The 25859-nt window shown below is 43.5% G+C and overlaps 1 protein-coding gene across 2 annotated transcripts in view; it reads left to right on the top strand.

Moving 5' to 3' along the window:
• The window catches only part of NLN (neurolysin), a 226441-nt gene that overhangs the window by 92684 nt on the left and 107898 nt on the right, over positions 1-25859 (top strand). For both annotated transcript variants that reach the window (XM_029576052.1, XM_029576061.1), the window contains 2 exons: positions 405-565; positions 20104-20239. In XM_029576052.1, coding sequence (XP_029431912.1) covers positions 405-565; positions 20104-20239 — 297 coding nt within the window. The remainder of the gene's footprint in view (positions 1-404; positions 566-20103; positions 20240-25859) is intronic.

Here is a 25859-nt window from a genome sequence, read left to right as displayed (position 1 = left end):
GTGCATACTTTTGATTTTAAAACCTATTGATGTAATTTTCAAAAGGATTTAAGTGCATAAAAATAGCATATAACATAGCAATTTTCAAAAGCCCATTTCTGTGCATAAAGTCCATGTATGCATGTAAGTTTATGTGTACAAATCTTTTTAAAAATTACCTCCTACACATAGAATTTAACTCTTGCAAAGAGCAGGTGTAACTCTGTGCAGGATAGTTGTGCACGTTCTGAAGGATAATTTTCAAAGCAAATTTATGCCCATATGTTCTCTCCGAAAAATGGCATAACTTATGCACTTTGGCAATGTGCTGGTTGCTATAATATTGCCCTTGTAAAAAAAACATTACAGCATGTTAAGTTAACTACTGATTACTATATTTCATTCTAAAATTTTGTAATTTATAGGAGGCCTTCCAAGCAATTTTATTGACAGTTTAGAAAAGATGGAAAACAACACATATAAAGTTACCCTACAGTACCCCCACTATTTTCCAGTTATTAAGAAGTGTTATGTTGTTGAAACTAGAAGGAAAATGGAAGCTGCATTTAACACAAGATGCAAAGAGGTATGTGTATAATACATTCTGTGGTGAAATAATTATATATTTTCTGTTTTACAAAGAAATGTGATGGCATGGCCTATTTAGTCTGTCCAACTAATTCAGCTTTACAATTCCCATCACTTCCTTAGAGATCATCTGTGTTTCCCATGCTTTCTTGAATTCAGATACTGTTTTTGTCTCCACCACCTCCACAAGGAGGCTATTCCATGCACCACTGCCCTCTCTGTAAAGAAATATTTCCTAAAATTACTCCTGAGTCTATCACCTTTTTCTCACAGGACAAGCAGGATGGTAGTCCTCACATATGGGTGACATCATCAGGATGGAGCCCAATCATGGAAAACTTCTGTCAAAGTTTCCAGAACTTTGACTGGCCCCTACTGGGCATGCCCAGCATGGCACTAACCCTGCATCCAACAGGGGTCCCCCCTTCAGTCTTCTTTTTTCCGTACAGCAGTAGCCTCGCGGTTTAGGAGCTCACGGAATTATTTAAAGTTAAATTGCCCCACAGGAGTCCCTCCTCTAACTTTTCTTCGACCGCGGTACTCCAGTAAGTTTTTCACCGTTTTTTCCGTCGATTACCGTCGAGTTTGGCCCTTGCGACCTACTGGCCGTCAACTACAGCGGCTCAATTATTTTCAATGGCCATGGCGTTGGGGTTCCGTCGGTGCCCGGACTGTACTCGCACCATGTCTATCACAGACCCCCATGGAGTCTGTGTAATGTGTTTAGACTGTGAGCATGATGTCCTGACTTGCACCAAATGTGCCCTCATGACACCAAAAGGTCACAAAGCCAGAATGGAGAAGATGGAACTCCTCTTCCGTGCTCAGACCCCGACTCCGTCCATTGCATGGATGTCATCGGAACTGTCACCGTCGACTTCGCGCCAGCATCGACCACTGACTGGTACCCGACCACCATTGACATCTTCACGGCCATCGACACCTGCTACTCCCTCAGGATCGAGGGGATTGCAGGGAGAGACATCAACATCGCAAGACTCGGACCTTCGAGGGAGCGAAGTCATTGACCTCGCCACTGTTGAAGAAGCCCCGTCCAGGAAAGGCACCGACCATTCCTGCGACCGGGTCATCGAGGCCACCCTCACCCGATCGGGGTTTGGGAGCCGCGATTCCACCTGTAAAGGTGGTCCCGCCGGCTGTGCCTCTGCCTCCCTCTTCTGTTCCGGAGACGGGGCTGCTTGCTTCAGGTCTCCGAGAAGAACTGGATCAGCTGGTTCAGGAGGCCATCGACAAAGCGATGGCTGCCCTTCCACCGATGGATCCCGGGTCTCAGATGGTTTCGATGCCCTCCCCGAGGATGGCTTCATTGGGAGGAGAAAACACCGTTCCACATTCCTCCATTGGGAGTTTTACCTCAGCCATCGATGCCAATACGTCCCTTGCCACCGATTCATCCATCAGTGCCGATACATCCATCGGCGCCATCGATGCCTGCCCCGATGCCTTCCATGCCATCATCTGTGCCTCTGGTGATTCCTTCAATTTTTTCGGAGCCTCGCCCGGGGCCTTCAGGTATCCAACCCCTTCTCGTCCTACAGGACAGTCTGCTGATCCTTATGACACCAATGACTTACCTTCACCTCCTCCTCCTACTGAAAGTAGAAAGCATTCTCCTCCAGAGGACCTCTCATTCATAAATTTTGTGAAGGAAATGTCTGAGTTGGTTCCTTTTCAACTTCAGATGGAACAGGATGACAGGCACCAAATGATGGAGTTACTCCAATTTCTGGATGCCCCCAAGGTAATCACCTCTATTCCCATTCATCAAGTACTTCTTGATCTCCTCAAAAAGAACTGGGAAAATCCTGGATCAATTGCTCCAGTTCACAGGAAGGCTGACACTACTTACTTAGTTCAGTCAGCCCCAGGTTTTCAAAAATCCCAGCTTGACCACCACTCAGTTGTGGTAGAGTCAGCTCAGAAAAAGGTGAAAAGGTCAAAACCTCACTCATCCACCCCACCTGCTAAGGAACAAAAGTTCCTAGACAACATTGGTCGAGTGTTCCAAGGAGCCATGCTCATCTCCAGAATTGCTGCCTACCAGCTTTATATGACCCAATATAATAGGGTCATCTTTAAAACAGATACAGGATCTATCTGAGTCCCTGCCTGAACAATTCCAAGACCAGCTACAAACGCTTGTTAACAAAGGTTTTGAGGCAGGAAAACATGAGATTCCAACATCTTATGACATATTCGACACCTCTACTAGAGTGTCTGCAGCTGCCATTTCAGCAAGATGGTGGGCCTGGCTTAAATCTTCTGACCTTCGCCCAGAAGTGCCGTGTGTGGGTGATAATCTGTTCGGTGAACAGATTCAATGAATGGTGGCTGAATTAAAAGACCATCATGAGACCCTTAAACAGCTCTCTTCGATGCCTTCAGACTTCTCCTCAAGACAGCCCTTCAGGAAGGACTCTAAGAAGTCTTTCTACCATCCAAGGAAGGCTTACACACCACCAGCAAGGTCCTGTATTACGAGACCTTATCAGAAACCTCAACCTCGCCAAGTCCGAAAGCAGAAACCACAAGCAGCTCCCCTGCCAGGACCTGCTTCAGGTTTTTGACTTCCGCTTGGAGAGCAGCAGCCAGATTCCTCTTCCAAACATACCAGTGGGAGGTCGATTGTGCCACTTTCTCAACATGTGGCAGTCAATCACAACCGACCAATGGGTATTGGCAGTCATTGCAATCATTGCTCAGGATTACCATCTGAACCTTCTCGCCCTGCCACCGGACTCCCCACCTCTGCAGATGTGGAGAACGTCCGACCACTCCATTCTTCTGGAACAAGAGGTCTCCCTCCTTCTCCAGTCAAGAGCAATAGAACTTGTTCCGTACTCACAGCAAGACCTAGGATTCTATTCCCAGTACTTTCTGATCCCCAAAAAATCGGGGGGTGTTCATCCAATCCTGGACCTACGTGCTCTCAACAAGTACCTCCAGCGGGAAACGTTCAAGATGGTTACCTTGGGATCTCTTCTACCTTTTCTACAAAGAGGAGACTGGCTCTGCTCTCTGGACCTCCAAGATGCATACACACACATTGCGATAACTCCAACTCATCGCAAATACCTGAGGTTTTTAGTAGGCCCCAAGCACTATCAATACCGAGTGCTTCCGTTCGGCCTGGCATCTGCACCACGAGTCTTTACCAAATGTCTCGTAGTTGTCGCAGTTTTTCTCAGAAAAGAAGATGTTCACATTACCCCTATCTGGACGACTGGTTAATCAGGGCCCCAACCCAGCAAGCGGCTCGGTCGTCCCTCGATTTGACTCTACACACTCTCATTTCACTAGGATTTCTCGTCAATTACGGGAAATCCTATTTAGTCCCATCTCAAACCTTGTCGTTTATTGGGGCAGACGGACACCTTGCAGGCAAAAGCTTTTCTACCTCGACAACGAGCGTTAACTCTCATGTCTCTCGCTCACCAGTTACAGTCTTAGAATACTGCGACTGTACGCCAATTTCTCGTCCTCCTAGGACACATGGTGTCCTCAGTCCATGTCACACCGACGGCCCGCTTGGCCATGAGACTCATGCATTAGACTCTGAAGTCACAATGGATTCAAGCTGTTCAGCCTCTATCGGCCATTGTCCACATCACCGACTCACTCCGTCTGTCTCTCGCTTGGTGGAAGAATCAGAACAATCTCCTCCAGGGATTGCTCTTTCACTTGCCAGATACTCAAGTCATTCTCACCACCGACGCTTCCAACCTCGGGTGGGGAGCCCATGTGAACGATCTGCAGAAGCAAGGATTTTGGTCTCCAGAGGAAGCCAAACACCAGATAAATTTCCCGGAGCTTCGAGCAATGCGATATGCTCTCAGAGCTTTTCAGGATTGCCTTTCCAATCAAGTCATCCTGATTCAGACGGACAACCAGGTGGCCATGTGGTACATCAACAAGCAGGGAGGCACAGGCTCCTTCCTTCTGTGTCAGGAAGCTGCGCAGATTAGGGTGGAAGCTCTCTTCCTCTCGATGTACCTCAGGGCCACCTACTTGCCGGGAGTGGACAATGTTCTAGCAGACAAGCTGAGTCGTGTCTTCCAACCGCACGAGTGGTCTCTCAACCCCTCGGTAGCAAACTCCATCTTCCGACAATGGGGTCATCCTCAGACAGACCTCTTTGCGTCCCCTCAGAACCACAAAGTGGACCATTACTGCTCCCTCATTTGCAGCAAAGGCTCTCAGCCCAGAGATGCATTCTCCCTCTCATGGGCAACCGGTCTGCTTTATGCATTCCCTCCACTTCCTCTTCTCTCGAAGACTCTCGTGAAGTTACGTCAGGAAAAGGGAACCATGATCCTGATAGCACCTCACTGGCCACGCCGTGTGGTTTCCAATACTTCAGGATATCTCCATCCGCAGGTACATTCCCTTGGGACAGGACCCGCTTCTGATCACTCAAAACAAACGGGAGCCTATGCCATCCCAATCTTCAGGCCTTGTCCCTGATGGCATGGATGTTGAAAGGTTAATCCTTCAACCACTTAACCTTTCAGACCCAGTTTCCCGTGTCTTGATTGCTTCACGGAAGCCTTCCACGAGAAAATCTTACTCCTATAAATGGAAAAGGTTTACCTCTTGGTGCACTTCTCAGTCCCTTGATCCCTTTTCCTGTCCAATCCCACAGTTTTTGGACTATCTCTGGCATCTGTCAGAGTCTGGTCTTAAGACATCTTCCATCAGAATGCATGTCAGTGCGGTAGCCGCCTTCCATAAAGGTGTCGGGGATATCCCTATCTCAGTACAACCCCTTGTAACACGCTTTCTGAAGGGCTTGCTCCACATCAAGCCACCTTTACGTACTCCGGCCCCTTCACAGAAGGCCTAGTATGACAGGATGGATGGCTCTGGAGATTACGTGAAAACCAATCGCCTCTACATGCAAGAGGCCAGTTTATAAGGCTACCGGCACCTTGGTCTGGGTAACCTGACCTGGAAGTGAGTTGACATAAACAAAGGAAATCATTCAAGGGAGAAGTTATCTGGACCATGGGAATCTGGGGTTGGTTGGCTAGTTTTTGTAAAATGAAGTTTCCTCTGGAGCCGGAATCTACAAAGGCCTGGGTGGAGAAACGTGTGGAACCCAGTTCCAGTGTGACCGGCAGGAGGAACTGGGGAGCCAGAACGGTAAGGTCTAGGATCATCTTCACGAATGACCCTAGGCATTTAAGTTTCCCATCTGTGGACAATAAGCCAAGAGATGGCCTCAGGCTGTGCAGTAGAGAAAGAGGCCCTGCAGTCTGTGTTGGAGCCTCTCTTATGGGGACAAGTGGCAGCGACCCAATTGCATCGGTTTTTCTGGAGTCTGAGAGGTCAAAGGTGTGGCAAACTGGGGATGACAGCAGATGTTGAAATCGGTGTGCCAACGAGACATTCCTTCGTGCTGGATGAACCTCTCAAGCCCTTTATTGCAAATGATGATCAATCTTGCCAGTTAGGGCAATGAGAGCCTCTAGTGAGGTGGGAAGATCCTGGGCAGCGAGCTTGTCCTTGATTTTTCCTAGAGAGGCCTTATAAGAAAATAGCAACTAAGCTGTCCTCTCACCAGTTTAGCTCAGAAGCCAATGTCTGAAATTACACCACATATTAGGCTAAGGTTCAGCACCTTGACAGATGTGGAGTAGATCAGAGGCCATTGCTGCTGCACGACCTGGCTCCTCAAAGACAGTATGAAAGTGTTCCATAAACTGCTGCAGATTGAGCAAAATAAGGTCCCCTTGTTCCCAGAGGGAAGAAGCCCAGGCCAGTGCTGTTCCATTAAGCAAGGAGAGGATGTTCATGGTCTTTGCTTGGTCAATGTGGAACAGTAGAGCTTGTAACTGGAGGTGCATTCTGCATTGGTTAAGGAATCCCCGGTATCGCTTGGGGTCCCCAGCATACCAGGGTGGAGCTGGCAGCCGAGGAACTGGCCGAGGGATGCTCAGGGAGGTAGAGGTATCGGTACGGCAGAGATGGTTCCGCAGGAGTGGTCATGGTGTCCAAGCAGGTGTTAAGCTGGTCCATCGTTGCAGCCAGGAGCTCCAAGGCACCTTGTTGGTCTTGTAGCCTGTGGGCTATGCTGGGGATGGCCTGCAGTGAAGTCAAGTCTGCAGATTCTATGGCCTCAGCAAGCTGTTGTGTCTGTGGACCCTTGGGCTGAGGTAGATCGGTGCTACCTAAGGGGAAGAGCCCTACAGAGTCTCACCGTCAGCAGGCGGATCAAAGTGAGGCAGAGAACTGGGCAGGACCTTCACCTGTACCAGCCCACGTTCCCTTTGGGTTGACCTTTTGGGTGCCAGGGCCAGCAGGACTTAAGTGGGGGTCTCTGCCAATGAGAGAAGGGAAGGTCCGAAGTCAAAACAGGGGTCAGAGGCAGGTGGCATCAGCCATATCCAAAGTCCAGGCAGAGGTCAATACCAGGTATCTGTCCGAAGGAGAGGGATGGCTAGGACTGAGGCAGGCAGGAAGGCAAGAGCTGGAACAAGTAGGCAATGGAGGACAGAACAGACTGGAACGAGACTGAAGACTGAATGCTGGGAAGCAACACACACACTACTAAAGAATAGCTGGAACTGTTGCTGAGGCAGTGAGAGGAAGACAGAGAGGGCCCTTTATAGGGAAGAGCCTGTGAGACAGGCCCAGCCAGAGGAGGGGAGTGCGGTGCAGACTGCCAAAACCGCAACACACATAAATTGGTATAACTTAGCGGAAAATGCCATCTGTGCTTTTCCAGATAAGAACAAAAATGTTCACTGCATTTACCAAGTCATTAATTGATATATTTCTTTAGAGTAATACTCATATTATCCTGCCTCCAGTCCAGCCATTCATTTCAGTGAGAAATGGTGATGATAAATAGTCAAGATGCAGACAAAAAAATGCTCAAAAATTGTCTTTACAAGGGGATTTTGTATTTGCTGTTGTATTTTATTGTTTTGTTGGTATTGATTATAAACTGCAAAAATTCAATAAAGATATGAAAAAACATGTCTTTACAGAAGTATCTTTAAAAGCAGATTTGCAATTAAACTGCCATGAGCTAATTCAAAAGGCGTTGGGAAGTTATAAAGACTGTTCAGAGGAAGCAATGACTTGGTGAATAAAGATTCTTTAGAACTGAAGGAACAGAATTGCTACATATTATGCAGTGCCAAAGTTGGCATGACTAGCATCTGAACTGAGCAACTGAATTCTGATGAATGCATTTTTTATGATATATTGTTCAGGTAGGAGAAACCCCCAGAATAAGTAATTATTTTAAGTTTGGGTTTTTTTGTCCAGCAGTTTCCTCTGCTCTTTTGGGTTTCCAGTTTAATCATAACCATTTACTACTGGACTACAGAGCCATAAGTCTTCATTCATATCTACCTGAGGTTTTCCCTCATTTTATAATCCTCCCCCAGTCTAGCCCAGCCTCACAAACTCAGTCCCCAGCCAGGGGCCACCAAACATGTTTCCTTCCAGAGACCAATTCATGTGCATCCTGAGTTGATTGTCAGGTGGTATGCATCAGCTTAGACTTCTCCACAATACCTCAAGCCAGCCTGAGAAATAGAAGCTGGGCTAGAGAATAGAGCCAAGGTCTCCCATATGGCAGTACACAGCACTATCACTGAACCAGCCCAAAACTGTATTACATTCTTTATTGCACTGCCCACCTAAGATCCTGAGGTACATTTGAGGGAAAACAAGATGAGGGCATGCAAGAGCAAAGAAAAGGAGAATAAAGAAATTCCTTGTGGCACGAAGAGTATAAATTATTTCTGGTGTTGAATTATTTTGGCATAAAGAGCAATAAGGAAGAAATATGACTGCCTGTGAAGGAAGGTTACTTAGCTGGGTAATGCAACTGTGATTGGAAAAGCTAGATACAATTCACATTATTATGGCAAGACACAATTATGCATGTGGCCCATTTTTAATCGTCAATACAAGACTTCCTTCTCTGTGGAAAACAACCTCTGCCTTTGACAGTTCCTTCACCAGTGGCTCAGCTCTCCACCCAGAAATTGCATGAACTATAGGAATGGACCAATCAGTTGATTGGGAAAGCCACTGCCCAAGCCAAGAAAACAGCAGATGCCTGAAGAAGGCCGGCTCCTCAGTTCAATGTGGGAGAGAAGGTTCAGTTGAGTATCTGGCACTTACAGCTACAACGTCCCTGTATGCACCTGGCACCACACTTCATTGGATCATTCCCTGTGCTTCGGCAAGTGGGCCGTGTTACATACCAGCTAAGGCTACCACCTACGTTAAAGATCCATAAGGTGTTTCACGTTTCGTTACTTAAATCAGTAGTGCTCTTCATGGAGCCTGAACCTCAGGAATTTGCTGCTGACGGAAATGATGATATACGAAGTCCAAGAAGTCCTGGACTCTCTCCAGAGGAGAAAAAAGGTTGAGTATTTAATCTATTGGAAAAACTATAGCCCAGAAGAAAATTCATGGGAGCCATCCTCCAACATATTGGGCACAAACCTCTTGAAGGGCTTTCATCAACAGTACCCTAGAAAACCCAGGGCCTCAGGGAGAGGGTTTAAGTTGGGGTACTGTTGTGTTTGGCGGACCGAGGGCTGCAGGCTGCTCCTGTGAGCCGCCACATTTACCTCCTCTGGTCAGGCTGTCTTGCAACTCGGCGTGGAAGAATGCCGCCAGCCCCAACCCCATCCTTCAACATGGCAAAACGCCACCAGCCCCAGCCAGATGCCCTTGTCCTCAGGCGCACATGTGCCTGACAGCATTACCTTTAAAGGGCCTGCGGCTAGAAAAGCCCTGAGGCACCTCTTGATGATGTCACAGGCTCTGCCCTATAAAGGGCCTTCTCTGTCTTCCCCTCACTGCCTCAGCAACAGGTCCAGCTACTCATTAATAGTGTGTGTTGATTCCCAGCCTTTAGTCTTCATCCAGCTTATCTTCAGTCTTGTTCCAGTCTGTTCTGTCCTCCGTTGCCTGCTTGTTCCAGCCCTTGCCTGCCAGACTCAGCCCTATCCATCCCTCTCATTCTCCCTCTCCCTCTCCTTCACTCAGGCTGACTAACTGAAGTTAGACTGTTTGTATTTCCCAGCCCACCCACCCCTAGCTCATCCCACTTTCACAAAAAAAAAAAAAAAATCAACAAAAACTTTATTGAGAATTCTATCAGACCCCGGTAGGCCACTACCAGACACATAGTGAATTCACTAATACATTTAAAGGACGTCAGACACATTCCTACTCCCATACCAACCTAAAACTTAACTAGGAACTGATCAAAATTGAGATGAAGGCAGCAGTCCAGCAGCAAGAGGGGGGCTTCCCAGTCTTTTGCATCAAGTGTCACATGTATGATTTTTTACCCACCGGTGAGAAGTTGTACATGTGCATGCGATGCAAAGAGCTCCTGGCTCTCAGAGAACGAGTCCGATCTCTGGAGGCTAGAGTGGCAGACCTGGAGGAGCTGAGGCAGACAGAGAGGTATATAGATGAGACCTTCAGGGACATAGTAGTCAAGTCCCAACTTCAGACTGGCAGCCCTGGTGCTGCCTTGGAGGAAGAAGGTCTCATGATGGGAGAGCACCAACCAGGTGCAGCAGGAAAGGATCCTGTAACAAGGACCTGCTCTCCAGGTGATGCATTGTCCTTTCGCACTGAGGATATCTCCCCAAGGCCTACTACCCAGGAGGGAAGGGTTAGGTCGGCCGTCATAATTGGTGATTCGATTATTAGGAATGTAGATAGCTGGGTGGCTGGTGGGCGTGAGGATCGCCTGGTAACATGCCTACCTGGTGCAAAGGTGGCGGACCTCACGCGTCACCTAGATAGGATTTGAGACAGTGCTGGGGAGGAGCCGGCTATGTCCCTGAAGGGCTGCCAGTCTGAAGTTGGGACTTGACTACTATGTCCCTGAAGGTCTCATCTATATACCTCTCTGTCTGCCTCAGCTCCTCCAGGTCTGCCACTCTAGCCTCCAGAGATCGGACTCGTTCTCTGAGAGCCAGGAGCTCTTTGCATCGCATGCACATGTACAACTTCTCACCGGTGGGTAAAAAATCATACATGTGACACTTGATGCAAAAGACTGGGAAGCCCCCCTCTTGCTGCTGGACTGCTGCCTTCATCTCAATTTTGATCAGTTCCTAGTTAAGTTTTAGGTTGCTATGGGAGTAGGAATGTGTCTGACGTCCTTTAAATGTATTAGTGAATTCACTATGTGTCTGGTAGTGGCCTACCGGGGTCTGATAGAATTCTCAATAAAGTTTTTGTTGATTTTTTTTTTTTTTGTGAAAGTGGGATGAGCTAGGGGTGGGTGGGCTGAGAAATACAAACAGTCTAACTTCAGTTAGCCTGAGTGAAGGAGAGGGAGAGGGAGAATGAGAGGGATGGATAGGGCTGAATCTGGCAGGCAAGGGCTGGAACAAGCAGGCAACGGCATAGGAAAATGTGGGAGGGAGGTTCTGGAAGCCAAATTTAGGCTCTTAGGTAGAAAGCTTAAATTCAGAACCTCCAGGGTAGCATTCTCTGAAATGCTCCCTGTTCCACGCGCAGGTCACCAGAGGCAGGCAGAGCTCCGGAGTCTCAATGCATGGATGAGACGATGGTGCAAGGAAGAGGGATTCAGTTTTGTTAGGAACTGGGGAACCTTTTGGGGAAGGGGGAGTCTCTTCCGAAGGGATGGGCTCCACCTTAACCAGGGTGGAACCAGACTGCTGGCACTAACCTTTAAAAAGGAGATAGAGCAGCTTTTAAACTAGAACAAAGGGGAAAGCCGACAGTCGCTCAGCAGCGCATGGTTCGGAGAGAGGAATCTTTAAAGGATACTAATGATACATTAGAATTAGGGCATCCCGACATTGAGGTTCCAATAATTAAAAAAGTAGTCCAAGTGCCTGTAACTAAAAACTCACCTGAGCTAAAAAATTCTAACTTATCCCTATCAATTAAAAAGCAGAATGAAAATACAAACAAAAAACAAACTTTGAAATGTTTGTATGCTAATACCAGAAGTCTAAGAAGTAAGATGGGAGAATTAGAATGTATAGCAGTGAATGATGTCATAGACTTAATTGGCATCTCAGAGACATGGTGGAAAAAGGATAACCAATGGGACAGTGCTATACCGGGGTACAAATTATATCGCAATGACAGAGAGGAGCACTCGGGAGGAGGTGTGGCGCTTTATGTCCGGGATGACATAGAGTCCAACAGGATAAACATCCTGCATGAGACTAAATACAAAATTGAATCTTTATGGGTAGAAATCCCCTGTGTGTCGGGGAAGACTATAGTGATAGGGGTATACTACCATCCACCTGGTCAAGATGGTGAGACGGATAGTGAAATGCTAAGAGAAATTAGGGAAGCTAACCAAATTGGTAGTGCAGTAATAATGGGAGACTTCAATTACCCCAATATTGACTGGGTAAATGTATCATTGGGTCACGCTAGAGAGATAACGTTCCTGGATGGAATAAATGATAGCTTTATGGAGCAATTGGTTCAGGAACCAACGAGAGAGGGATCAATTTTAGATCTAATTCTCAGTGGAGCACAGGACTTGGTGAGAAAGGTAATGGTGGTGGGGCCGCTTGGCAATAGTGATCATAATATGATCAAATTTGATTTAATGACTGGAAGAGGAACAGTGTGCAAATCCAAGGCTCTCGTGCTAAACTTTCAAAAGGGAAACTTTGATAAAATGAGAAAAATTGTTAGAAAAAAACTGAAAGGAGCAGCTACAAAAGTAAAAAATGTCCAAGAGGCGTAGTCATTGTTAAAAAAAATACCATTCTAGAAGCACAGTCCAGATGTATTCCACACATTAAGAAAGGTGGAAAGAAGGCAAAACGATTACCGGCATGGTTAAAACGGGAGGTGAAAGAAGCTATTTTAGCCAAAAGATCTTCATTCAAAAATTGGAAGAAGGATCCAACAGAAGAAAATAGGATAAAGCATAAACGTTGGCAAGTTAAATATAAGACATTGATAAGACAGGCTAAGAGAGAATTTTAAAAGAAGTTGGCTGTAGAGGCAAAAACTCACAGTAAAAACTTTTTAAAATATATCCGAAGCAGAAAGCCTGTGAGGGAGTCAGTTGGACCGTTAGATGATCGAGGGGTTAAAGGAGCACTTAGAGAAGATAAGGCCATCGCGGAAAGATTAAATGATTTCTTTGCTTCGGTGTTTACTGAAGAGGATGTTGGGGAGGTACCCGTAATGGAGAAGGTTTTCATGGGTAATGATTTAGATGGACTGAATCAAATCACGGTGAACCTAGAAGATGTGGTAGGCCTGATTGACAAACTGAAGAGTAGTAAATCACCCGGACCAGATGGTATACACCCCAGAGTTCTGAAGGAACTAAAAAATGAAATTTCAGACCTATTAGTAAAAATTTGTAACTTATCATTAAAATCATCCATTGTACTTGAAGACTGGAGGATAGCAAATGTAACCCCAATATTTAAAAAGAGCTCCAGGGGCGATCCGGGAAACTACAGACCGGTTAGCCTGACTTCAGTGCCAGGAAAAATAGTGGAAAGTGTTCTAAACATCAAAATCACAGAACATACAGAAAGACATGGTTTAATGGAACAAAATCAGCATGGCTTTACCCAAGGCAAGTCTTGCCTCACAAATCTGCTTCACTTTTTTGAAGGAGTTAATAAACATGTAGATAAAGGTGAACCTGTAGATGTAGTATACTTGGATTTTCAGAAGGCGTTTGACAAAGTTTGGATGAGTGGTTTTAGAGCTGTCATCTGAAGTATTCTTGGCTTTTTGTTTTTTGTTTTTTTAAAGATTGTTGTATTTAAAATCCTTCCACAATATTCCCAGTCTACTGTTTTGACTCTTCTCCGTGCAGTAGGAGTAAAATCAGAATAGCAATAAAAATACGAGTAATGTTCTTCTAATCAGGTGACTCCTCCAGATCACACACAGAAATTTAAAAAATAATTTTTATTGCAGTAGGGGTGCAATTAATTTAAGACCCTGGACTTTATAGGAAACTGCACTGGTTCTGTTAACTGTATATCCCTATTTAGCCTACCCTCTTTTTTTTAGCTATTCCCTACATTTATTCACGTTATTTTGACGAGTTATTGTTGTTTTTTGCCCATCAACACTGTTCTCTGTTAACTGTATATCCCTATTTAGCCTACCCTCTTTTTTTTAGCTATTCCCTACATTTATTCACGTTATTTTGACGAGTTATTGTTGTCTATTTAATATTTAATATTTATGTTCTTATGTTCAGAAACTCTGTTTAATGTAACGCCTTAACCGCGACAGTTTTGTTCTATGGAAACCGACCTGATTTGATATTTGTATTGAGAATGTCGGTATATAAAAATCCTAAATAAATAAATAAATTATATATCGCTCAGATTAATGTTTCCATCTAGGAGTTTATATGCTTTCCTTTTCAGTGGATGACTCCTTTGTGCATTCCATAGTTCTTTCACTGCAACAAGTGTTTGACCCTGGGCATGAAAAAAATGGGACCTTTAACTAAAATTTAAATTCACAATTGGGCTGCACTGAGAGCAGATGTATTTCATTCATGGCAAGAACCAAAGATTTTCTGTTCTACGGCAGGAAGATCTAGTGATCTGCCAAAAAAGATCCTGCTGTTGGCAACTAATGAAGGCTCTTTCCACAGCTGTGTTTCTTTCCCTTACCATTAGAGGAGCTGACAGGTCTTAATAAGGTCCTATGATCTACTTTTATACAGTATTCAGATACCTCTGTTAAACCATAGGTTACAGAGGGCATTCAAATCCCACAGCAGTCTAAAACGTGAATAAATTGTTTGGTTTTGTTTCTAAAGTTTGTCTTTTTAGGTGTTTGTCACTAACTTCCCACCATACAATACCACCAAGTCTTATTTAATGTGTACAAATGGTTTGGCTTCTATGCTTGACAAATGGCTGAGGTCCAAATGGTATTCCGCTCAGACGTATGACTCAGCATGTTTTTTTGTGCGTGACCTAAGGGTTAACATATGTTCAAAATGCATCATAATCCCAGAAACAAAATGCCTTTTGACAAGAAATTAATCCTTGCTATTCTATTTCTAATTGGGTATTAATCTCATCTGAAACTGAGTGGAGAAGTAGCCTAGTATTTAGAGCAGCAGGCTGAGAACCAGGCAAGCCGGGGTTCAAATCCTGCTGACAATCCTTGTGATATTGGGCAAGTCACTTCGCCCTCCATTGCCTGAGGTACAAGCTTCGGGCCTCATTTACTATGGTGCATTAGGGTTTAATGGGCAATAATTGGTTTTTATCACATATTTGCAAATTTTTGCAATAAATCCAAAATAATGCAATATTAAATTTCCACAAATGTGCATGCAAATATGTAAGTCTCATGCAAATGAAGGCCCTTCAGCTTCTCACATTAAAATAATGCTCGTTTTTTTTCACTATCACAAAAAATAACTGCAGCTTTTGCATTGTTGCTATTTGGGGTTTTTTTTGACAAAATATTGCACGAAAATGCCCCAAAATCGCATGTTTTCTTTTTCCAAACTCCAGCAGACACGCCTGCAGAAGCCTACACCAATAAAAGAAATACCATACCTAACAGGCCATACTTTTAGGAGTCAGGCCAATTTATAGTGTTTTTGGCACATTGGATTGTTCAGGCAGCTAATCTGCAGTGCCAAGAGGAAAAGGATGGAAGTCCCAGTAGTAGGAGCAAAGCTGCACAGGTACAGGTGGGGCAGCAGGGCCCAGCTCTAGGATCACCATGCAGGGCCTGCAGAGAGCAAATCTTTCATCCCCTCACTACATTACTGGGTATTCCAGAGGAGGAAATGATCATGAGGTACCATTTGAGCTCTCAGGTTATAATGGCTTTATATGAATAACTTGATCTGGTCACTGAGAGGTCCCATGCCATATCAGGCCTTGTGAAATTTCATGGCTTCGGGCTTTTTCTAAACAACTGTCTGTATTGCAGGGGGCATGTCACAAGTATATTTTTCCAGGTGCTTGCACAAGGTACTGCGAGCCATATGCAACATTCATTCATACTTGCATCAGATTCCCTACAGGAATTGCTGGCCCTGAAGAGTGGTTTGTGTATGCCATGGCACAGTTCCCCCATGTTCTTGGAAGCAATAGACTGAACTCTTCTAACCCTCATTCCGCCCGTCAGAGGGAGAAGTTGTACCACAACCATAAGCTTTTCCACTCCTTCAATGTGCAAGTGATGTGTGATTCCTAAATAAGCATTCTCAATGTTGTGCCCGGGTACCTGAGAACCGCACAGAATGCCTATATTCTTTGCCAGCACTTTTTATGCTGTTTGAGGACCAGGAGGTATGGCCATGGTTAGCTACTTGGTAAGACCATTGCTTCTTTTCCCATTATTTTGATATGTCCTTCATGCATATGCTAGGGAGATATGTGTCGACCTTGTTAGTATGCCCTTACCTAACTATTTTCCTGCAGAACCATTATCTATCTATACCCGGTAGTACCAGGCTTTGTAATACTGGCTAGATGGTGTTGAGCAGAGTTATATGCCCACTACAACATTCCTAACTGTGCATGACCAGGGACCATGGTGTGATGATTATGACTCCCTTCCCTGCTGTGAAGGTGCCTCTGCAGCTTTCCAGCCCCAGCTTATCCAGGGAGCAGAAGATATGAGTTGGGATTCCAATCTGGGTGCCTCTTTATGGCAGTACATAGCACTTCCATTGAGGCAGCAGTCTAATCCTGAGTTTTAAATCACCTCTGTTTTTCCAGCATAGGTTTGTTAGTATTGCGATGTTATTAGTATGTTCAATTTCTAGCACATTTGTTCTAATAGAAATGGATCTGGAAGGCAAGGGTTAGCATAAGAAATGTTTGAATATTCTCTTAAAATATCATGCTAGTCATAACAGTAACCAATGCACCCCTGTAATCTGGTATAAATTCGGTACTCATCAGTCTGCCAAATATTTGTAATAATTTTAGACAACTCTGTTTTTATTTAATTGAAATGATACAATGTACCTTTTCTTTATATCTTAAATAATTTGTTATAAAAGTAGTAATTATTTAGTAATATCTGGAAAATTTGACAGCTTAAGTGGATATATTCAGAAGGCATTAATTCCCTCGATAGAGTGCTCGTAGAGGAGTTACAGGGCTTGGTATAACTTGGTTTCCTATGCTCTGAGTAAGACTAGCAAAAGGGGTGTTAGGGAACACAGACCTGAAACATTTTAAAATAGCTTTTTATGCTTTAAAGAATTGCTATTGCTCCCTCTTCTTGCTGATGATTTGTTTGCAAGCCATTAGAAGAGCAATGATATACAAAACTGCTCTGCCATATTCTGAGCAAATTGCCATAGAAAGCTAGTAGATTTAGCATTAAGTACATCACCACTTTTCTGATTATATGTATACTCAGTGCTGGCAGAAGCAGGGTGCTGCTGCAGCAGCAGCTGTCTTTAAAAATACAAAAACTATTCAGTTTTGAAGTCCTAGACTTTTGCTTCTAGAGCAGTGATTCCAACCCTTTCAAGTCCAAGGCACACCAACATCCATTAAGCAGATAGGACATGAAGAGGATTCATGTGGTCAGAAGAAGAGCTAGAGAAGCGCTGAAAGCCCTACCAGTATCCGATATTTTAAAACAAAGGGAAGGAGGGGCAGAGACGTACATGAACTTGCTACAGTGACTCATCTTCATATATTTGTAAGAGCAGGAGAAGAGAAAGTTGATGTGGTGCAGGCAGCTGAATTACAGGGTTGTTTATCATTTCGTGATAGGGTCTTAACATGCCTTAATGCCCTAATGCATGCTATAAGTAACCAACGCAAATGCTTATGCAAATTGCACATTGAGTATTCCAGTGACAAGGCGATAGCAAAAGCCAGAAGAATGCTGGGCTGCATTGAGAGATGAATAACCAGTAAGAAAAAGGAGGTAATAATCCCCTTGTACAGGTCCTTGGTGAGGCCTCACCTGGAATGCCTTGTTCAGTTCTGGGGGCCGTATCTCAAAAAGGGACAGAGACAAGATGGAGGCGATCCAGAGAAGGGCAACCAAAATGGTGATGGGTCTCCATCAAATGACTTATGAGGAGAGTTTGAAGGTCCTAAATATGTATACCCTGGAGGAGAGGATGTGCAGGGGAGATATGATATAAACCTTCAGATACCGGAAAGGTTTGAATGATGCACAATCATTGACAGACCTTTTCCATTGGAAAGAAATCAGTAGAACTAGGGGTCACGAAATGAAACTACAGGGAGGACGACTCAGAACCAATGTCAGGAAATATTTCTTTGCAGAAAGGGTGGTGGATGCCTGGAATGCCCTTTCAGAGGAGGTGGTGAAGACATAAACAGTAAAAGATTTCAAAGGGGCATGGGATAAACTCTGTGGATCTCTTAAGGCTAGAGGATGGGAATGAAGAAAAGAGCGCATGGGGGTAACTTGCTGGTGTGGCAGTTACTGCCCTTAACCAATAAGCCTTTATGCTGTTGATGCACCTCCATCATTGCTCTCTCCTTCCACGACAGGGGGAAAAGAGGAAAAGGGGAATTAGATTCAGACAGCAATCAACAAGGACTTTGAATTACACAGTCTGGGAAACTGATAATTATAAAGGTGGCTTGTATGGCTAGCAGTTACTACCATAAGCTTGCTGGGCAGACTGGATGGACCATTTGGTCCTTTTCTGCCGTCATTTCTATGTTTCTGTGTTTCAGTGGAAGGAGTTTGGTAATGAGGGTTGGTAGTGCCCAATGCAATACAGCAATGCACAATTTAGCGCCAGAAATAACTACACCTATTTTGCAGTGTGTTGTGCTTGCAATAGTCTTGCATTATAGTGAAAATGTTTTTAGTGCACGGAGGGAGGGGGAGAAAGAGAGAGAGACTTTGTATAGAGTCAGTCTGACACTCTATATATGCACCACTGCAGAGGGGCACTTTGAATCGGGGGGGGGGGGTGTTAGGGGTGGTATTACAGAAACATTCTGAGGTATTCATAGTAAAATTGACATCACTAAAGATTTAATCTACTTCTCTAGTTATACTTTTCATCCATTATAATGACTACAAATCTTTAGTGATGTCAGTTTTACTATGAATATCTCAATGTTTCTGTAACAGCCCCCCCCCCCAAAAAAAAAACCCTACCTTCCAAAACCCACCCTGATTCAAAGTGCCCCTCTACAGCGGTGCATATATATATTCTCTCTCCCAGTTGTGCTGCATTAAAAATATTTTCCCCATAACGCAAGTCTATCTCAAGCACAACGCACGGAAAAATAGGTGTAATTATTTCCAGCGCTAGGCTGGGAAAGGATGGGATGGATCAGGAGCTTCACCTATATCAACCCCTTCTCCTTGGGTTGAGCCCTCGGGTTTCAAGGGCCAGCAGGTCTTAAGCTAGAGACGCTTAGGAATGGACAATAGTGTAGGTCCTGAGACAGGCTAGAGTCGGAGGCAGGTGGCAGACAGGAATGGTCAGAGTCCAGGCTAAAGTCAGTAGCAGGCAGCAGACAGGAATGGTCAGAATCCAGGCTAAGGTCAGATCTACTAGGCAGTCTGAGGGCAAATGAGGAAGGCAAGGAGAAGGAGTGACACAACAAGGCTGGCAAGATACAGCTGAATGGAGATGAGGCAGGTTGGGCTGGAGAGACAAGGTAGGCTGGGACGGAACAGGAGTAGAAGTAGGAATGGGACCAGAAGCAAAAGATGCAGGATGAAGTAGCAACTCACATTACACACTAATGCAGGCTACTCATTGCTGAGGCAGGACAGAGGCATTGGAAGGACCCCTCTATAAGGTAGTTGAATTGACATCATCACAGGATGCAGCAGTCTGTTTCCTGCCGTGGGTCTCCTAAGAGGGTGAAGTTTGCGCCTGTGCATGCCTAGGGGAACGCAGAGACAGTAACAGCTCTAGCAGCATCCTGCCACAATCAGGAGGGTTAGCGGGGATCGCTGTGAAGGAGGACCCATGGCACCTGATTGCGTTGGGTGGGTGCTGCGACTTGCAGGGCCTACCCCTGAGCCGCAAAACGTAACACAGAGGCTGGAAAGATGGGGAAGATGAGGAGGTGCTCTGTTCAATGTGTGCGCTGCACAAAACGGGGCCCAGCTATCCATGCCCTGTATACTGCCCATTAATTGCCACACTCCAGGAATCATGCTATAGCTAGAAAGAAGGGGCATGCATGATTACATACATTCTCAGAAAGGAGCTTCCATACATTTAAGAGCCACTGCTGTTGTCTCTTGCTACTGTGAGAGAGAGCACAACCCAGCTGCTGGCCTGGATCTAATCATCACGCAGACTTTTCTGTGGCACACCTGATCAGGTCTGAAGGCACACCAATGTACCATGGCACATTGGTTGTGGAACACTGTTCTAGAATCCTCTTTTATTTGAAGAAAAAGGGGGTTCAAGTTACAGAAGTGAGGAATGCTTTAAATGTTTTTTGACTGAAATTTGAGTTGAATGCAATCTAAAATACAAAACACGTGGTTTGTTAATATGTATTTGTGTTTCTTTCCATTTCCCAGGAAAACACTAAAATTCTTGAGCGCTTGATTCCACTGAGGGCCAGATTATCGGAGCTTCTCGGATATAAAACCCATGCTGACTTTGTACTGGAAGTGAACACAGCTAAGAACACCAGTAATGTCTCAACCTTCTTAGGTTTGTTCTCATTTGTTTATTGGTGTGCTGTATGAACATATAACCATGTGAAACCCATAGAACTGAGGCCAGTATGGAAGAAAGGAGATATTTTTCTCCCTCTTCTCTTTTTAAATGTAAGTTATTAGGAAATCCATGGAGGTGCCTAGAATGAGAACTGTTCATTTCCCAGATAAAGGAAAAAGATATTTAGTTATAAGCTTATTGCTTGATCCTGCCCCACTGTGAACTGACTGGTTCTCTCACTTGCAAAACATATAATGGCAGATAAGGACCATAAATCCATCTAATCTGCTCATTTTCCTCCCTGTTAGAGTACCATAGATCACAGTTGATCTCTAGCTTTCCATTCACTTTTTTTGCAACTAAAGATATTCTGTTATTTATCCTTTACTTTCTTGAACTCTGTTACTGTTTTGGCTTCCACTGCATCTCCTAGAAGGCTGTTTGATGCATCCATCACCGTTACTCCTCAGCACTGGTGATTTTCTGTCAGGCCACCAATGTTAAACATTTTATAACTTGCTTCATTTTTACCCTTTGCTTTATATTTAGAAAATTACCATTGTTCCTGAGTCTACTTTGAGCTTCGTATAATGACCTCTTCTTCTACATCTTCCTTTCTACTAAAACAATGCTTGCTTATTGTGCATTGTTTATACATTTGAGGCAAAAAAATGTCTTTTATAAGGCCCCCCCCCCGGCTTTCCTCTAAGGTATACATATTCAGGTCATGTCTCATTTTATAGAGACCGTGTTGTAGATTCTACATCATTCTGGTAACTCTTTTCTAGAAAGCTTCTACTTTGTCTATATTCTTTTAAAGGTATGGCCTCCAGAAAATCATACAGTACTCTAGATGTTTTCTCACCAATGATTTGTGTGCGGCATTAGTGTCTCCTTTATTATATTAGTTATACATCTCCCTAGGCATCCCAGTAGTTCATTGGCTATGGCCACTGACTTATTGCACTGTTTTGCAACCTTAAATGATTGAGATGTGATCACCCTAAGCTCAGTCTCCTATTTGATGCACATTGATATCTCACAAACCCCACTGTGTACTACTCTTTCAGATTTCTGTATCTCAAATACAGGGAGATTGCCTCGAAAGACGCCCTGACTATTCTGTAATAACTCTCACTAGGATGAAGTAATCTGAATGAAACAACGTGCAATATGCTCCTTGGAACGGTGAGGTAGGCGCCAGACAGCCGTCACAACGTTTAACCTCCGTTTGTGACTTCCAGGTGCATACCGCTGTACCCCTTCACTCAGTCGACTTCTCATCAGGATGGTGGTGTACAGTATTGAGCAGCACGTCTTCATGGTGCAAACCTATTGGGTCACTAATTCGTTTAAGCAATGTCAGAGTAAATTTAGGAAGAAATATGGTGTTCGTGATGTACCCTCAAAGAGTGTTATTCAGAAGATGGCGGAGGCCGTCCGAAAATGTCACAGTACACATTCAATGACGTGCAACATTGTCTGAAGCAGTCGCCTACAAAACCTCTGAGATGCTTAGCGCAGGAGACTGGGAGATCATATTCAAAGGAAAAGTCTATCGGAACAAGTCTCGCACTGTGGAAGATATGAATGAAAACATCCATCGTGAAATTGCTGTTATTCCCCCCGATATGCTCGCAGACACTTTCAGGAATATGGACCGCTGTGTCGAAATGTATCTGGCGAAAAACAGTGATCACTTCCAGCATGGAGAAGGTACAGAGAAGGGCGACCAGAATGATAAAGGGATTGGAACAGCTCCCCTATGAGGAAAGACTAAAGAGGTTAGGACTTTTCAACTTGGAGAAGAGACGGCTGAGGGGGATATGATAGAGGTGTTTAAAATCATGAGAGGTCTAGAACGGGTAGATGTGAATCGGTTTTTTACTCTTTCGGATAATAGAAAGACTAGGGGGCACTCCATGAAGTTAGCATGTGGCACATTTAAAACAAATCGGAGAAAGTTCTTTTTCACTCAATGCACAATTAAATTCTGGAATTTGTTGCCAGGGGATGTGGTTAGTGCAGTTAGTATAGCTGTGTTTAAAAAAGGATTGGATAAGTTCTTGGAGGAGAAGTCTATTACCTGCTATTAATTAAGTTGACTTAGATAATAACCACCGCTATTACTAGCAACAGTAACATGGAATAGTTTTTGGGTACTTGCCAGGTTCTTATGGCCTGGATTGGCCACTGTTGGAAACAGGATGCTCGGCTTGATGGACCCTTGGTCTGACCCAGTATGGCATGTTCTTATGCTCTTATGCAAAAGATTACACATATGTCAAGGCATATAGCGTATTTTTTTGGTTCTGATTGCTTCATCCTAACGGAAGTTACAACAGAATATTTGGGGCCTCATTCGAGTGAATCTCCCTGTACATGACTATCATTTTTTGAATTGATTCTTAGTTGCCAAGCACTTGATCACTCCTCAAGCTTTTTAAAGTAATTTCTCAATTTGTCTGCACCATCAAGAGCATCCACTGTTGCAGATCTTGGTATCATAATGAAAATATTGAACAGAATTGGTTCCAAGGGTTTATCAGTTTTTAACTCTGTCCATCTTGGGGCCTGCCCCCTAGGGCAGTGATGGCGAACTCCAGTCCTCTTGTGGCACTCGAGGACTGGAGTTCGCCATCACTGCCCTAGGCTGCTTTATTTATAAACCTGGTATGTGGAATGGTGTCAAGAGCTTTCCTGAAATCCAAGTATACCACCTCTAGTGCATGCCCCTGGACTAATTCTTTGGTCACCCAATCAAAGAATTTGACGAGAATTGTTTGAAATGACCTTTCCCTGGTAAAACAATGCTGCTTTAGATCCTGCAACATGCTGGTTTCAAGGTACTTTGACTATCTTTTTATTTAGTAGTGACTCCACTAATTTACCCAAGCAGAGATTAGACTTACTGACCTAGAGTTAGTATTTTCACTTTTTGAAAAGGGATATCATCTGGCTATCTCCAATCCTCTGGAATAACTCCTGTCTTCAAAATGTAATTGAATCGAGCTCTCAGGGAAATTACCAGAGACTTGAGTTCCTTTAATACACTAGCGATGCATCCCAGCCAACCCAATTTTCTTGCCCACTTTCAGTTACTGCATGTGAATCCTCTTTTTCTGTGAATTAAGTTAAATCGTTTCTCAACTGTATGTACTCTTTTGTTCCTTCTTCAGCCCTTTTTGATGAACATTAAAAGGACGTATTTGTTCAGTATTTGTCATTTTCTTCACATTCCTTCTTTTCACCATTCATTCTTAGAGTCCCACCTCCTTTCACTGACATACTTTAAAAAAAATTGTCATCACCTTGTTTTCTGCTTGTGCCTTTTTGCTTCCCTCAGCTTTTCCACGTTATTCCCTGTCCTCCTGAGATGTCTTTTACAATTTGAATCTTTTTGCCTTTAACTTTTTAGTCACCTTTTGAAAATCATATTGGTATTTATTTATTTATTTATTTATTTAAAGGTATTTATATACCGCTTTTTAAAATAAAATTGTATCAAAACGGTTTACAATAGTTTAAAATAAAATGAAAAATAAAATGCAAGTTAAATAAAATAAAAATACATAAATTTAGTTAAATAGCTAGGTAATTACTAGCTTAAAATAAAATTGTTAATTAAAAATGAAACAATAATAATAATAATAGAAGCATGCCATGGTAAACAGAATAGGAGAAGCAAAAAGGCGAAAGGGGGGGAGGGAAGAAGTGGTGAGTTATCAGATAAATATATCCCAGAAAATGAAGGGAGTGAAAAAAAAGATTGAGTGAAAAATTGAGGTAATATGTGTCAAGTGAGCAGAATTGGGGTAATATGAGTCAGATGGATGAGGTTGAAGAGGTGGGCACTTCAGATTTGTTGACAGTATACTTAGAAGAGTTATTAAATGCATGTTGAAAAAAGTAAGTTTTCAGAGCTTTTTTGAATTGATGAGGGTTTGATATTAGACGGAGAGGGTTGGGTAAAGAGTTCCAAAGAGAAGGTCCTGCAACTGAAAATGCTCTTTTTCTGGTTATGTCTAATCTGGCCTGTCGTGGGGATGGAATGTCTAGGAGATTTTGAGTAAGTGATCTTAGATGTCGGGTGGGTTTGTAGATACGAAGTAAGGTGCATAGCCAGGTGGAGGAAGAATTGTAGATTAAGCTGTGAATGATTGAGAGTATTTTGTACTTTATCCTGTATTTTATGGGGAGCCAGTGAAAAGATTGTAAAATAGGGGTTATATGATTGCGAATAGGGGTACCAGATAATAAGCGAGCTGCACTATTTTGGACTAGTTGTAATGGGTGAATTGATGAATCGGGTAAACCTAGGTAGAGTGCATTACAATAGTCTAAACCAGAGAAGATAAGAGATTGAAGGACAGTTCTGAAATCACGATAGAAAAGAAGAGGGCGAAGTCGTTTCAAAAGTTGTAATTTGTAAAATGATTTCTTTGTTAGGGAGGAGATTTGTTGTTTCATGGATAGATCTGTATTTATAGTTACACCTAGATTTATGGCATGACAAGTTATTGGGATAGTTGTGCCGTTGAAAGTAAAGTGAGATGGAGGGCCTATGGAAGTATCTGAAATAGATGTTAAGTGTACTAGTTCGGTTTTTGATGGGTTGAGTTTCACACGGTTATGGGATAGCCAAGAGTTAATAGTAGATAGATAGAGTGAGACTAATGATAAAGTATCGAACCAGGAAGTTTTGTAGGGGACAAGAAATTGAATATCGTCTGCATAGATTTTAAATTGTAAGTTGAGTGAGGATAGGATATGACAGAGCGGAAGAAGATATATGTTGAATAGTATGGGGGATAATGATGATCCTTGGGGAACGCCAGATGGAATTGTGTAATGAGTAGAAGATTGGTGATTGATATTGACTTGCTGAGGGCGGTCTGTAAGAAAAGATGAAAACCAATTTAGTACTGTGCCAGTAATGCCTATTGCTTGTAAACCTGAAATGAGGATTTGGTGATCAACCGTATCAAACGCTGCTGAAATATCTAAGAATACTATGATATAGTCTGTATATGAATCAAATGCCCGGAATAATGTATCGAAGGTGGATAGGAGAAGTGTTTCTGTAGAATGTCCCTTTCTAAAGCCATGCTGATTGATGTGAAGAATATTATTTTCGGATAAAAAATCGGATAGTTGGCGTAGTACTGCCGATTCTATTAGTTTAGCTAACGATGTTAGTGTGGCAATAGGTCTGTAGTTATTGAGATCGGTTGTGCCTTTTGTCTTTGATTTTAGAATAGGTAAGATAGATGTTTTTTTCAAATTATGTGGAAATTGTCCTGTTTCTAGTGATTGGTTAACTAGACTGCTTAGAAAGGAGTATGCATGATGACCAATAGCTTTAAAGAAGGCTCCTGAGCAAGGGTTATAAGGTGAGTTTGAAGGTTTTGTTTACTAATTATGGTTTGAATTGAACTGTCAGAGACCGGGGTGAATTCGGACCATTGATAATCAGGTTCTTTCTTAACACTGGTAGGATAGGGCAGTTGTGAAAATTCTATGGAAATGTTAGTTACTTTTGTTTTAAAGTGGTTGGCAATTTTATTACAGAATGTTGTATCATGATCTGTGAAGTTTTCATTGTATGGAGTAA

The sequence above is a fragment of the Rhinatrema bivittatum genome, chromosome 1 (assembly GCF_901001135.1).
Source record: "Rhinatrema bivittatum chromosome 1, aRhiBiv1.1, whole genome shotgun sequence".
NCBI lineage: Eukaryota > Metazoa > Chordata > Amphibia > Gymnophiona > Rhinatrematidae > Rhinatrema > Rhinatrema bivittatum.
This window is presented reverse-complemented; position numbering and strand designations above follow the sequence as displayed.